The sequence below is a fragment of the Panthera pardus genome, unplaced genomic scaffold, assembly GCF_024362965.1.
Source record: "Panthera pardus isolate Hobbes unplaced genomic scaffold, ASM2436296v1 HiC_scaffold_10, whole genome shotgun sequence".
Classification (NCBI taxonomy): domain Eukaryota; kingdom Metazoa; phylum Chordata; class Mammalia; order Carnivora; family Felidae; genus Panthera; species Panthera pardus.
Window position 1 is genome coordinate 21,715,797 of NW_026526655.1, and position 12,732 is coordinate 21,728,528.

General features: G+C 41.3%; 1 protein-coding gene across 12 annotated transcripts in view; it reads left to right on the plus strand.

Annotated features, from left to right (window-relative positions):
- The first annotated feature begins 1,591 nt into the window (after window positions 1–1,591).
- Window positions 1,592–12,732, plus strand: part of FN1 (fibronectin 1) — a 70,096-nt gene continuing 58,955 nt past the window's right edge. For all 12 annotated transcript variants that reach the window (XM_053905111.1, XM_053905116.1, XM_053905130.1 and 9 more), the window contains exons 1-7: window positions 1,592–2,021; window positions 2,998–3,126; window positions 4,055–4,192; window positions 5,743–5,874; window positions 6,811–6,948; window positions 9,165–9,323; window positions 11,845–12,036. In XM_053905111.1, the coding sequence (XP_053761086.1) occupies window positions 1,874–2,021; window positions 2,998–3,126; window positions 4,055–4,192; window positions 5,743–5,874; window positions 6,811–6,948; window positions 9,165–9,323; window positions 11,845–12,036 (1,036 nt within the window). In that variant the 5' untranslated portion in view covers window positions 1,592–1,873. The remainder of the gene's footprint in view (window positions 2,022–2,997; window positions 3,127–4,054; window positions 4,193–5,742; window positions 5,875–6,810; window positions 6,949–9,164; window positions 9,324–11,844; window positions 12,037–12,732) is intronic.

Consider the following 12,732-nt stretch of genomic DNA (forward strand, 5'->3'; position numbering starts at 1 on the left):
GTTGGTCACAAAGATTACTCAAGGAGTTATTTTATACTACTTGTAAGAAACTGATATTTGCTGTGGGGTTTTTTTAATCCATGCGTTAATAAAAGCAAATGTTAGTTTTGTGTCTTTGATGTGTTGGGTATTTTATAACCATGGAGTTCTTTAACCCATGGCAGTTACTGGAGGTGGAACTTTTGGAGAAAACAAGTACTTGCAGAAATAAACATTTTCCCAGTACTTTTCATAGGTTCTTAAAGCAAACAGGAGGTCTGCACCACGAACATTACTTCTGGAAGGCAGAACTTTGAGTCAGGGTCTCTCTGGAGTTGCTGAAGAAAACTGCAGTCTTCCTTTTGAAGACCTTTTTAAAGCCGAGTGTGACTCCGGTTTGTCTGAAAACAAACTGTTGTGATGAATTGCTAAATGCTAGTCTTCTCAGATTCCCTTTCAACCCTCTGCATTTAGAGGGAAAGAGGGAGAGACCTTAAATGGGAACTTTCCACATTCTTGGAATATGTAACAATTGAGATGTATTTTTTTTTTTTTTTTATTGGCAGCAGGGGCTGGGGGAAGGGCATTCTGTGATGGAACTGATGTCTACCAAAAGAAAATGCCAAATAAAAGCAAGGAAGGGACTATTGGGAGGCAAGGCTGTGAATGGTCTTTTCTTAGCTTTTAGTGAGTCAGACAAGATCTCTCCCCCCGTGTGCAACAGGCTTGGTGAACGTGGGCAAAGACATGAAGACCTTTCTCTCTCCAGGTTTCAGGTCATCCACGACTGATTTCACTTTGAGTGGAAACAGGCACCCCATCCCCAGGAAAGAGACTTTCCCGCACATTTTTTAACTGCTGCTTTGTCTTTCCAAAAAGAAAACTCGTTCTCTGAATTTCCCCCAGATCCTCCAAGCACCCCGCAGAACTTAGTAGAAGCTCATTAAAGAATCGCTTTCTCCCCCCTTCCTCAGAACCCGGCAGGTACAGCCTTCAGAAGGGGAGAAGTCTTGAATAGGAAGCTGTGAAGACAGAGAAAGCGAGTCCCAAGTCAGTGCACATTAGACCAAAGAGAGGGAACAGGAGGGAAGCCAGCCCCGCCCTGGGACTGTAAAGTCTACATTCCTCCAGCTGCAAGGTGGTGGCTACTTTATGGTTTTTCCTCCCCCCAAAATACACTCCAGCGAGCAGACTTTTTTTTCTCAGAAGTGATGCAATTCCTCAACTTCCCCCCGCCCCAGTAAAAAAGAAAAGGAAAGGCGGGGGGTGTCTTGCAACCCCTTCGCCTCGCTCAACTCCAGCCCCTCCCTTTCCTCCCAGTCTACCCCTTTCCAGCCGCTTCCCATCCCTCCCCCTCAGCCCCAAGAAAGTTTGACGACCGCAAAGGAAACCAAAAAAAAGTTCCTTTGCCCCAGTCCTGGCGGGCGATCAGCATCTCTTTTGTTCGCGGCGAACCCACAGTCCCCCTGACGTCACCCGGAGTCCGGGCCAATCGGCGCGCGGTCGGCGGCGGCGGCGGGGGCCGGAGGGTGGGGGGAGCCGGGCCGTCCCTCCTCCCCGGCGCCCTGGGCCTCGTGGGGGGCGGGAGGGGACCGTCCCATATAAACCCTGGCGCTCGGGGCTCGGCCGCCCGCGCCGGCAGCGCTTTGCAGGGGGAGGTGAGGGAGCTCCAGGCGCGAGCGCCGGAGAGGGGACCTGCAGCCACAACTTCTCTCGTCCTCTCCTTCCCCTCTGTCCCTCGGGCCGTCCCCTTCCCCATCCCCTGGCCCCTATTTTCTTGGGGTCACCAACCCACAGAAGGCACTGGAACCTTCTCCCGCAGGTTGCAAAGGGAGACAAACTTGGTGGCAACTTGCCTTCTGGTGAGGGCGTCTCCCTCCCGCACCGTCTCAAGATGCTCAGGGGTCCGGGGCCCCGGCTGCTGTTGCTGGCCGTCCTGTCCCTGGGGACAGCGGTGCCCTCCACCGGAGCCTCGAAGAGCAAGAGGCAGGCTCAGCAAATCATTCAGCCCCAGACCCCAGTGGCTGTCAGCCAGAGCAAGCGTGAGTACCGACCGCGGGCTGAAACAGGCTGTCCCCGGGACGGGACCCTGAAGCCAACCAAAGTTGTGGCTGAAGTTTTGCGCGCGCGCGTGTGCGGCGTGTGTGTGTGTGTGTGTGTGTGTGTGTGTGTGTGTGTGTGTGCACTCCTTAATGAGAGTTGCCGAACGAGGGCACAAAAGGCTCGGGGTTTGAGCAGGCTGGTTCCGAGGGCCTTAGAATAAAATAATGCATTGGAGCACAGGGGTTCCCGCAGCGCTCTTGTCAGCGGTACCTATTAAAGTCGTCCTCCTATGAATTCATCCAAACTTGCTTTTAAGGAGGAAACTGCCTTTACATTTTCCATCTGGTATTAGTGTGATCCTTACGCTTCAGATTTTCTTTGTTACTAAATAATTGGTTAAATATTTTCAAAATGGGGGTGGTAGGAGGGTGTCCAAATAGTTACATTGTTCCGAACTTGAAAGCGATGTGATTGGTTCACAGTGCTTTGGGCCCTTCAGGATACTTCTCCAAGAACAGATCTGAATTCCTCTTCCAGTTTTTCAAAGACACACCCTCCTATAGCCTGGGCTAAAGGAAACTGCTTAAAGTTGTCCTTCTTGACTTATTACCCCAGAAAAGCATTGAAGGTCTTTGCATATTTTAAAATGTAATTCCAGGTATCTGTCTTCCAAAATGTTTCCACTCCTTTGATGTAGACCCCTGGCCAGATGGAAATGACATCATTGTATAACATTTAGCTAAGTTAAAAGAGAGAAAAAAGGAATACCTAAATATCTACATGTACGAATTGTGGTTAACTCCTTAGATAGCTAATTTCTATATATTTTAGAGTGGAATATTCTGCTCCTCTGTTGATTAACTTATTTTTCTGTTTGTTGCTTAGTCTTGTCAATTTAGTTGTGTAAGAAAATTCCATAATTTAGAAAAAAGAGAAGATGGAGATGTAATCACTTTTTTCTTCAATCATTTATAGCTGGCTGTTATGACAATGGGAAACACTATCAGATAAACCAACAATGGGAGCGCACCTACCTGGGAAATGCCTTGGTTTGTACCTGTTATGGAGGGAGCCGAGGATTTAATTGCGAGAGTAAACCTGAACGTAAGTGGTGGGAGCCTGGCAGTTAGTATCTTTTGATATATGGAGAAGTGGGTGCTTGTTAATTAAACTTAGCATTGGTAACAAAAATATGTACACCATTTTCCCAGTAGAATTGTCTATCATTTCCTCTTTAAATAACTGTTAATAACTGCTTTTATTTGTCTTTTACATGTTACTTCTACCTTTAAAACCAAACAACTAGTGTATCTGAAAGTAGTTTCTTGAGTCTACTTTTTGTTTTATTCTCTCAAAGTTTTTGATGAGAAAATGAAAGATTTTGTGTTTTCCCTCCAAAGAAACCACTTATAAAATTTTAGTTTATTAGAAAAGAATTTCAAATCTTAAACTACATGTAAGATTACGGGCCAGAAAACACTTTGGGTACTCTATTATAAAGTGATTTGTCAGTTACATAAAACCAGGAGCTGCTTACTTCAAAGTTCTCATTCTTTTATGACCATTTTTCTGTTTCTTGTAAATTATAACAACACCTGGAAAGAAGCACGGATGAGGCTAAAATGGAAATAGGATTAAGACATGACAGTGCCTGGTGGGAGGTGGAGATCTTCAAATTGTTTGCTTTTAGTGTGGACCTTGGTTTGAGTGAGCCAGAGATTACAATGGAAGCCTTCCTTCACAGTCTAACCAGTCCTAAAGTAGTGCTTAATACAGTTTTTTCCTAAGGGCCTGAGAATCCTTTACAATAGAAATTAATTTACAGAAAATCAGAGAACTGGTCAAAGTTCAAAAGTTGAGCTTCATTAAAGCCTGCAGTAAAATCTAGATCTCCCATTTTAATTTTTTACATACTTATGTTGTACTGTGCTACTCATAGAATGAAAAAGTGAGTTTTTCTTTGGATGGGATTAGTGGAATAAAAAAGCTTTTATATATGTGAGGCTCACATGAACTTTCTTTCCCTCCTCAGCTGAAGAGACTTGCTTTGACAAGTACACTGGGAACACTTACCGAGTGGGTGACACTTATGAGCGCCCTAAAGACTCCATGATCTGGGACTGTACCTGCATCGGAGCTGGGCGAGGGAGGATAAGTTGTACCATTGCAAGTAAGGAAGACATTCTGCAAAATGTCAATAAAATAAATGAATTTCTCCATTACCGTCACTGTCACTTTCTGCTATCCATGACTGGATATTCCTAATTCGGGGCTTTACCCCAGGTGACTGGGTGCTCTTATGTCATCGCCCAACTGGATCCTGTGCTTCTGGAAGATGGCTCTGTGCACAGGTGGAAACAGTGTTTAGTTTGTATGGACTTGTGAGTACCCAGTGGATCTCTTGAGTTCCATTTCAGTAAGATATGCTTGGAGGAGTTGTTCATTTTAATTTACCTGGACATCTTCAAGCTAGACTGATCAAGTGATTAGGAAGATGGTCAAGAAGAGGTGAATTAGCCATTGTGTGGTCTGCTCTTCTTGTTTGTGATGCAGAGACTTCTTGCATCCCACAGATACAGTCTGACTTCTTGTGACTTATAGGATTTACCCAGGAAACAAATCTCTATTCCCAGGGATAATATGGAATGGTTAGCCTACTAGTGTTTCCAAGGACCTTTGGGGACTGTGTTGACTCTCATTAATTCCCGTTTAGCTAAGGCAGCCTTTTCATTATTATTCACTAGGCTACCAATAGATTCTATTAACATAGCATTTAGTGGGGCACCTGGGTGGCTCAGTCAGTTGGGCATCTGACTCTTGGTTTCGGCTCAGGTCATGATCCCAGGTTCATGGGATCCAGCCCCACATCAGGCTCCACACTGAGCATGGAGCCTACTTAAGATTTTCTCTCTCTCTCTCTCTCTCTGTCTCTCTCTCTCTCTCTCCCCCTCTCCCCTGCTCTCTCTCTTTCTCTCTCTCTAAAAAAAAAAAATTAATATATTAATTAAATTAAATTTTAAAAAGAAAGCATTTAGTTTTTTTAATCCATCCTTTAAGTATAAGTTACTTGAAAGGCTTCTGTCCAAAAGAACAAAGCAGTCCTTTGTCAATAGACCCAATCAGCTTTTCCTGTACTTAATGTTAGGGTTTATTCAAGTTTATTGGCAGTCTTATGAATTAGTGGTCCATAGTGCTTATAATCTAATGGACAGTTTGGCCTCTGATGTGCCACTGTGTTTAATAGCTTAGAAGAGTACCCAGATTTCCACACTTGATAGGTGTGCATCTATGTGATTTCCACCAATGTGACATTTTTTATGCTGGGGTAAAACATGGGCTCTCCCACTCCTGAAAGCTGGAAAGCTATGCCCAGTGTGGCCTTTTCATTCCGTCAGCCTCAATCTGCCTGCCAGCCTTTCTTTTCTGCTTTAGGACCCAATTTCCTGTGATCTCTCTGAGGAACCAGGATTTATGACCTCTTTCTTTGCCATTCAATTTTCTGTGTGATTTCCCATCATGCTTAACCAAGACCCAAGTGACCAGACCTGTTAACTTTCCCCCTGCCTCTGATGGGAAAGCTGTTGTCTGTGTTCTTGCTTTGCCTAACCCAAGTACCTATCCTGGGTGGAACGTGAGACCTTTTCTTTCCTTTCTTTCTTTTTTTTTTAACTGAAATATTCTCTGTCTTTTTCTCTAACATTTGCTTTTTATCTTGAACAGACCGTTGCCATGAAGGGGGTCAGTCCTACAAGATCGGTGACACGTGGAGGAGACCACATGAGACCGGCGGTTACATGTTGGAGTGTGTGTGCCTTGGTAATGGGAAAGGAGAATGGACCTGCAAGCCGATAGGTGTGTGGCTCTGAGGGACGATGGAGAGGCGGGGAGGCACAGCCAACATGGTGGATTGCACCAAAGGCCCTGTGGACGCCAGATATGAATTCCAATTCAAAAAATAGGGAAGTGGAAATTTTATTTCAACTACTGAAATAGTTCATAATCCACAGCCCTGAAGGAATCAGGCCCAAAAGTACTAACATTGGTAGATGTCTTAATTTTGTTTCAAAAGGACAGGATCGAATTGAAAGATTTAGGAAACAGTCATTTCTTTTGTCTACTGTCTCATTGCTGCTTTCTCGTTGGTCAAGATATAAATTATTTAAAAGAAAAAAAATAGCACTTTTGACATCTTTCTTTATTGGAACACGCTGGACTGAAACAATACTGTGTGTGCTCTGTCACACCTTGGTAATTTTTCTTTTTCAAACTCAAACTTTTTGAGCTTCTTTTGGCCTTAATCTTAAACTCTATAAACACAAGTCTAAGTCTCTGCCTGTAGATTTGAATATATAAATTGTTCCTGAATCAGACTTTTTGTGTTGTAGTTATTACAGAAATCAGATTTTAAACAGCTTTCTTGTCTTTTTTTATGCATTCATAATTAAGATCGGAATTGTGGGTGTTTTGTCCCCCACAGATGAATACATATACAGATCCTTTTCACTCAAATACTTGTGTGAGAAATGTTACTAGCTGAATATATATAGTCTATGTACTTATTAGGAGAATAGAATTTCCGCCTGCCGGCTCGTCTTCGGCTTTCTTTCACTTTGGTTACTTACTATGTGCTTAGTTATAGGGCGTGCCTTTCTTTTTGAACAGAGTACCACTTAAAAAAATGTGGCTGGATTTTTGCTTACACAATATACTTTAAATTACAAGGAGCCTGCACAATTCAAAATAACCCTTTCCCCCCCGCCCCTGTTTTTCATCCAAATTTCCTTACAGCTGAGAAATGTTTTGATCATGCTGCTGGAACTTCCTACGTTGTTGGAGAAACTTGGGAAAAGCCATATCAAGGCTGGATGATGGTGGATTGTACCTGTTTGGGAGAAGGCAGTGGACGTATCACCTGTACTTCTAGAAGTACGTCTTAGTTCTTTTGCTCAAGATGAGGCGAGGTATTGTTTTCTGGATTCCTAGAGAGACCTGTATGTAACGTGATGTCACTTATAACACACCCACCACACCAGCATGCTTTGGTAACATTTGGATGGCAAGAAAAATTCCACAATCAACTTATTCTGTTTCTTCAAAGAAAACTATAAAGTTTAATAATAAGGTCTTCGGCTATGAGTGACTAAGAAAGATCCCAAATATGCATTAAAATGCCAAATATGCTGTGGACCTGAAGATTAGTTGCAAATGTTTGATTAAATTATCACTGAGATATTTTCCAAGTATTAAAAGCAAAGAAATCTTTAAAATCCATGCAAATACATCTTTGGGTATGTAGGTACTATTAACAGAGAATGGAGTGAAGCTCTAAAGTTTTAGGTTTCCTTCTATGTTTGAAATTTAACTGGGGCATATTCACTGGCAAAACTGATGAAAATAAAAAGTACATATAGGTTAAAATTATGTGCCTACGTGGGACTAAGGACAGTGTCTCTTACCCAAAGCTCTTAAATAGGCTTCTTAGTGCCATAAAGAAGCTGACCTCTAGCACCCCTGCTGCTCCTTCCAGGATTGTCTGGAGGTCCTACCTGTTGCCCTAGGGACTCAAGGCTCCTCTTTTGAACTTTTCAGACCAAAGGCAACTAGTTTATTGAAGCAAAACAACCATTAATGTTGCTGGTATAAATAAATTCTAAGTCAAATCTCAATATATTGAACCTATTTTGTTTATCTAGGTTAAAGTGTTTAACCATCTTAAAATGTTCAAACTCTAAATTTGAATTCTTTGCTAACAAAAAAATGAGTCTTTCATGGAAAGTGATAATAATTCTGGCAGACTCTTTCCCAGAAACTTGCTTGTTCATTAGATCTTTTGCATTTAGAATGTTATTATGATCATCAGACTTTCAAGACCTTGGTGGCAAAGTTTTAGCTCAAAACAAAGTAAGTGTCTGACTCAAACCCTCATCTATTATTTAAAGTTCTTCTAATAGCAAGCTGGGGGAAAGTTCCTCAAAGAAAAGTCGTGTATTGCATGAAATTTTGTAAGTCCCCAGTTTATACAGGATGGTATAGGAATGCAAAAAATAAATTGGACATTAGTACAGCCTCCAAAAGCACTTACTTAGTCGGTCAGGGAGATAAGAAAGGCTTATACATATTCATTTTCTACAAAGTGTAATATTAAGGGCTTCAAGAAAAATACTGAAAATAGTGCTACGGGGGTTTAGGGAAGTACTTTTCCCTGGGATATGGAGAAAAGCTATAATATCTTCCTCCAGACCTCCATTCTGATGCTAGATCAATGTGGGTGTGTATTTGTGTGCACTTACATCAACCGTCTAATTATGGTCTCTTTCACCTCGTGCTGTGATTTTCTGATTCATACAGAAATCAAATCCTCCCTCCTCACATTGTAGCATATGGGCAAAACTGGATTATAACTGAAACAATCTATTTGTCAGATAATTGAACACATACACTAATGGCAATTTAGTTACAAATGATCACTTTATGTTAATAATTCCATTTTTCCATGAAAGGTTCACACTGAGCCATTCAAAAGAAGCCATTTGACTGGTAATTTTAAATAGGTGTGTGTTGGGGAAGGTTAGAAGAGAACATTTTAAAGAAGTTGGCAGTACTCTGAATTTTCTTACATAACAAATGAAAAAAGAGATGCTACTGTTTTTTATAGCTTCTTTGGGGCAGTTGGGGGGAGACCTTTTGAAACCTGCTTGCCTCCTATTGTTTCCCACTTTCTAAAGAAAGTCCCCTGTTGAAAGGCTGGTCATATCCAGCAATTACTGGGAGAAAGCTGGGAGAGCATGAGAAGGAAAGAGAGGGGGAAAATAGAAAGCCAGAGAATGAATTTGATCCAAGGACCAATGTGAAAACAATTTTTTTTTAAATTAATGGACGAAAGATGATGAAAAAGTCCTTTGGCAAAAGCGAAGAGGAACGAGACTAAATCCTACAAAGTCACACATCTCCATTTCTGCTCTAACAAATGGAATCCCATCTTTCAGAAGGTTGACACCTGTGGTACCAGAGCCACATAGAAACCTACCACCAGAGAATAGCTCACCAAACTTTAAACCACTACGTTCTTTTTTTAGCATTGACTTGAGCATTTGCCCAGCTTGACATGACGTGTATATTGAAATGCTTCCTTTCTGATACAGACAGATGCAATGACCAGGACACCAGGACATCCTACCGAATTGGCGACACGTGGAGCAAGAAGGATAATCGGGGGAACCTGCTCCAGTGCATCTGCACAGGCAACGGCAGGGGGGAGTGGAAGTGTGAGAGGCATGCGGCTCTGCAGACCACGTCCGCTGGTGAGGCACAGAACTAGCCAGAAACCGCAGCACGTTTCGAAACCTATTTCTGCAAATCCATCTTTCCTTTGACACGCCATTTGAGGATGAGTTTGCCATGTTTCTGCTAATAATCTGAGTTCATTTACAGACTGCTAGTTGTTAAAAACTTTGTTTAATATCAGGTTTTAAATTTTTAAAAAATGAAATAAAAATAGATCTTAGAGGGAACAAAAGGAGGTTTAGCCCCAAGAGATTAAACGATGTTTAAGGCAATGCCAATGTTAAAAAACCCACACAATTAAGATATAGATATATATGTAGATATGCACACATATACATTCACATACATATGCATTTTTTACATAAGCATTTTTAATACCTAAAGTGCATTTTAATGGAAATGAAAGGGTTATGATAGGTTACACGACTACTTGGTTCTTCTGCTAGGAAAAGGGAAAAAAGTACATTTGTTCTTTTCCAAACTGGAATATGTTTCCTTGTCCTGACATTCAGCTTTCTTTGTAGCGGAAACAATTCTTTATGCGTGGTTTCCATGCTCCAGCAGACTTTGTTGCATTCCATAAAATAATGCACAATCATTTTCTTCATGTATTGGCATTTACAATTCGAGAAATTCAGAGGAGGCCTAGGGATGAGAATGAATGACACAATGTCTAAAGCACTTAAAAAAAAAAAAAAGTAGTTTTCATTATTTCTGGCACAAGAGCAAGATCTTTGCATTGTAACTTGTTTTGTAAGAGTCTGAAGACAGAAATAATGGCGATCACGGGTGTGTGCTTCTGTTATCCTTCTTAATATGTTCTCATCAAGTTTTCACTGCATAATGTACTAGCATTATTGTTTAGCCCGTTATCAATCAACCATTTAACCATAAATAAAAATATTATTCGTTTAGATTTTTCTCCCTTTGGTGAATTTTCGTCTTGCTCTGAGCACTTCCAAAGGTAAACAAGATTAGACTTGGTAGTATCTTTGAGTTATTTGATTATTTTCATTTTTATTTTATTGATTGATTGGTTGATTGAGAGAGAGAGAGAGAGAGAGAGAGAGGGAGAGAGAGAGAGAACAGGTGAGGGGCAGAGGGAGAGCAAGAGAAAGAGAGAGAATCCCAAGCAGGCTCCATGCACAGTGTGGAGCCCGAAGGAGGGTTCCATTTCACAATGGTGAGATCATGACCTGAGCTGAAATTAAGGGTCGGACACTTAGTGACTGAGCCACCCATGCATCCTGAGGTTTTTGATTATATCAGTGAAATTACTGCTAACCAAAAAAACAAACAATTATAAACATCAATCTACTGAAATAGTTTATGTTTTATTTTTTTCCCTCCTCCAGCTCCCCTACTGAAATAGTTTAAATTAAAAGGGTAATTGAGGTATAACAGGATAAGGATTCAATAAATGTTATCTATTTTTATTAATATTACTAATATTATACAGAAAAGGTTCTGTTTAAAAAGTTTGAGAAGCATTGGGTCAAACAAAATGGATCCTGCTTCTATGAGATCTTTGTGTTACTTTGTACTGTGGCTCTTCAGTGGGGTATATACAGATGCCCACTCCCCGGTGTGTATGACCTTGGGACCCATTGTATGTAAAGTGTCTTTGGGTTCTAGTGGTGAGCAGGGCTTAGAGAGATGCTGAATTCAGTCCATCAGTTATTCTGGCATTCATTCTGACTCTTCTGTGGGCCTGGCCTTTGAGAGAGCAGATTTCCAACAATTTAGAGAAAAGATCAACATATTGTGTTGTCTTACTCTGAAAACAAAGCTGTGTTAAGCGGATTGATTGGGTTTAGAAACACACACACACACACACACACACACACACACACACCGATTCTCAAATAATCCTGGGGGGGAAACAAAATGTGGAAGGAGGAACAACTTCTAGAGAATCCAAAATGGCAGAATGGCTGCCCAGGATGCTTTCATTGAGCTCAGAGTTAAACAGACGGCCACAGGTCTGCTGCAGGGTGTCAGGGACTTCTCAAAAACAATATTGGCAAGAGAAATGCCTAGTTACATTGAACGTATAGAAGCTGCTAAGAGAGCGAGGGTGAGGCAGACCATTCCAGGAGAAGGGAAAGACATGAAGACAGTACAGGGTACAATGAGTGAATGAGGAGACAAGGCTTACACCAGGGAAGGACGTGGTCAGAGGTGAGCTGGAAGAACTTAAGTGTGGAGGATTATGAAGCTGTGGACCATGTTCTTCCTGGATTGAGTGAGGAATCGTTGAGGGCATCTGCTCTGTTGAGTGGCAGGATAATGTCTGTGATTTAGAAATATAATCCAGATAAGCTGGAAGATGGAGACCCTTTGGTTAGACTCTTATAGGTTATTTCCTAGGCTGAACGTAAAAGCTAACACAGGGAGGGGCATTTCTTTTCAGTTCCAGATCGGTAACACCATGGATTTCAGAGTGATCTGTATGGGACCCTGAAGATCCCCACTCCAGAAAGTAGTTAGTTGGTTTCTCTCACCCAGCTTTATGACTTTCCTTTCTCATGCCCTTAGGATCTGGCTCTTTCACAGATGTCCGAACCGCCATTTACCAGCCCCAGCCTCACCCCCAGCCTGCTCCATATGGTCACTGTGTCACAGACAGTGGTGTGGTTTACTCTGTGGGGATGCAGTGGCTGAAGACACAAGGAAATAAGCAAATGCTGTGCACTTGCCTGGGCAATGGTGTCAGCTGCCAAGAGACAGGTCTGTATTATCTTTTCAAAAAATAATACTGATAGCTTTTTATTATTAAATTTTTGAGAAGCAGTACATTCATTTACAAAAACAAAAAAAACAAAAAACAAAAAAAAAACAAAGTAAAACAATAAAGCAAACAAGAAAAGCTTATAATCTTACCACCCTGTGATAACAACCAGGGTTGGCATTTCATATATTTTCTTCCAATCTTTTTAATCTACGTATTTTCTTTCCTGTAGTGGGGATTAAACTGCTATGTATTATCTTTATTTGTCTAAAATGTTGTTATAAGAGGGCTGCTTTCTGAATAGCAAACCAACCATATTTTATACTCTGAATCTCAAATTTTTGGAGCTTCATGATGCAAACTTTCAACAACTTAATACATTGCTTCTGGGCTACAAAAGTGGTAGTAACCACTATAGTGGTATAACTATATAATTGGTAGTAACCAATAACAATTGGTACCTTTGACTTTTTCCCTAGAATAACCTCATGTATTAATTATTATGGCACCAACAGAGTTCTGTATATCACTCCAGTATACTTTGAACAGCATTCTTAACTAGTCTGTATTAATACACCATTGCAAATTGGGAAACTGAGGCACGGCAGCAAAGGTGGCAACAAAGGACATGGGCAGAGGAACTCAGGTGTCACTCTATTCACAAAAGATAGGTTTCCTGAGTAATACATTTAGAC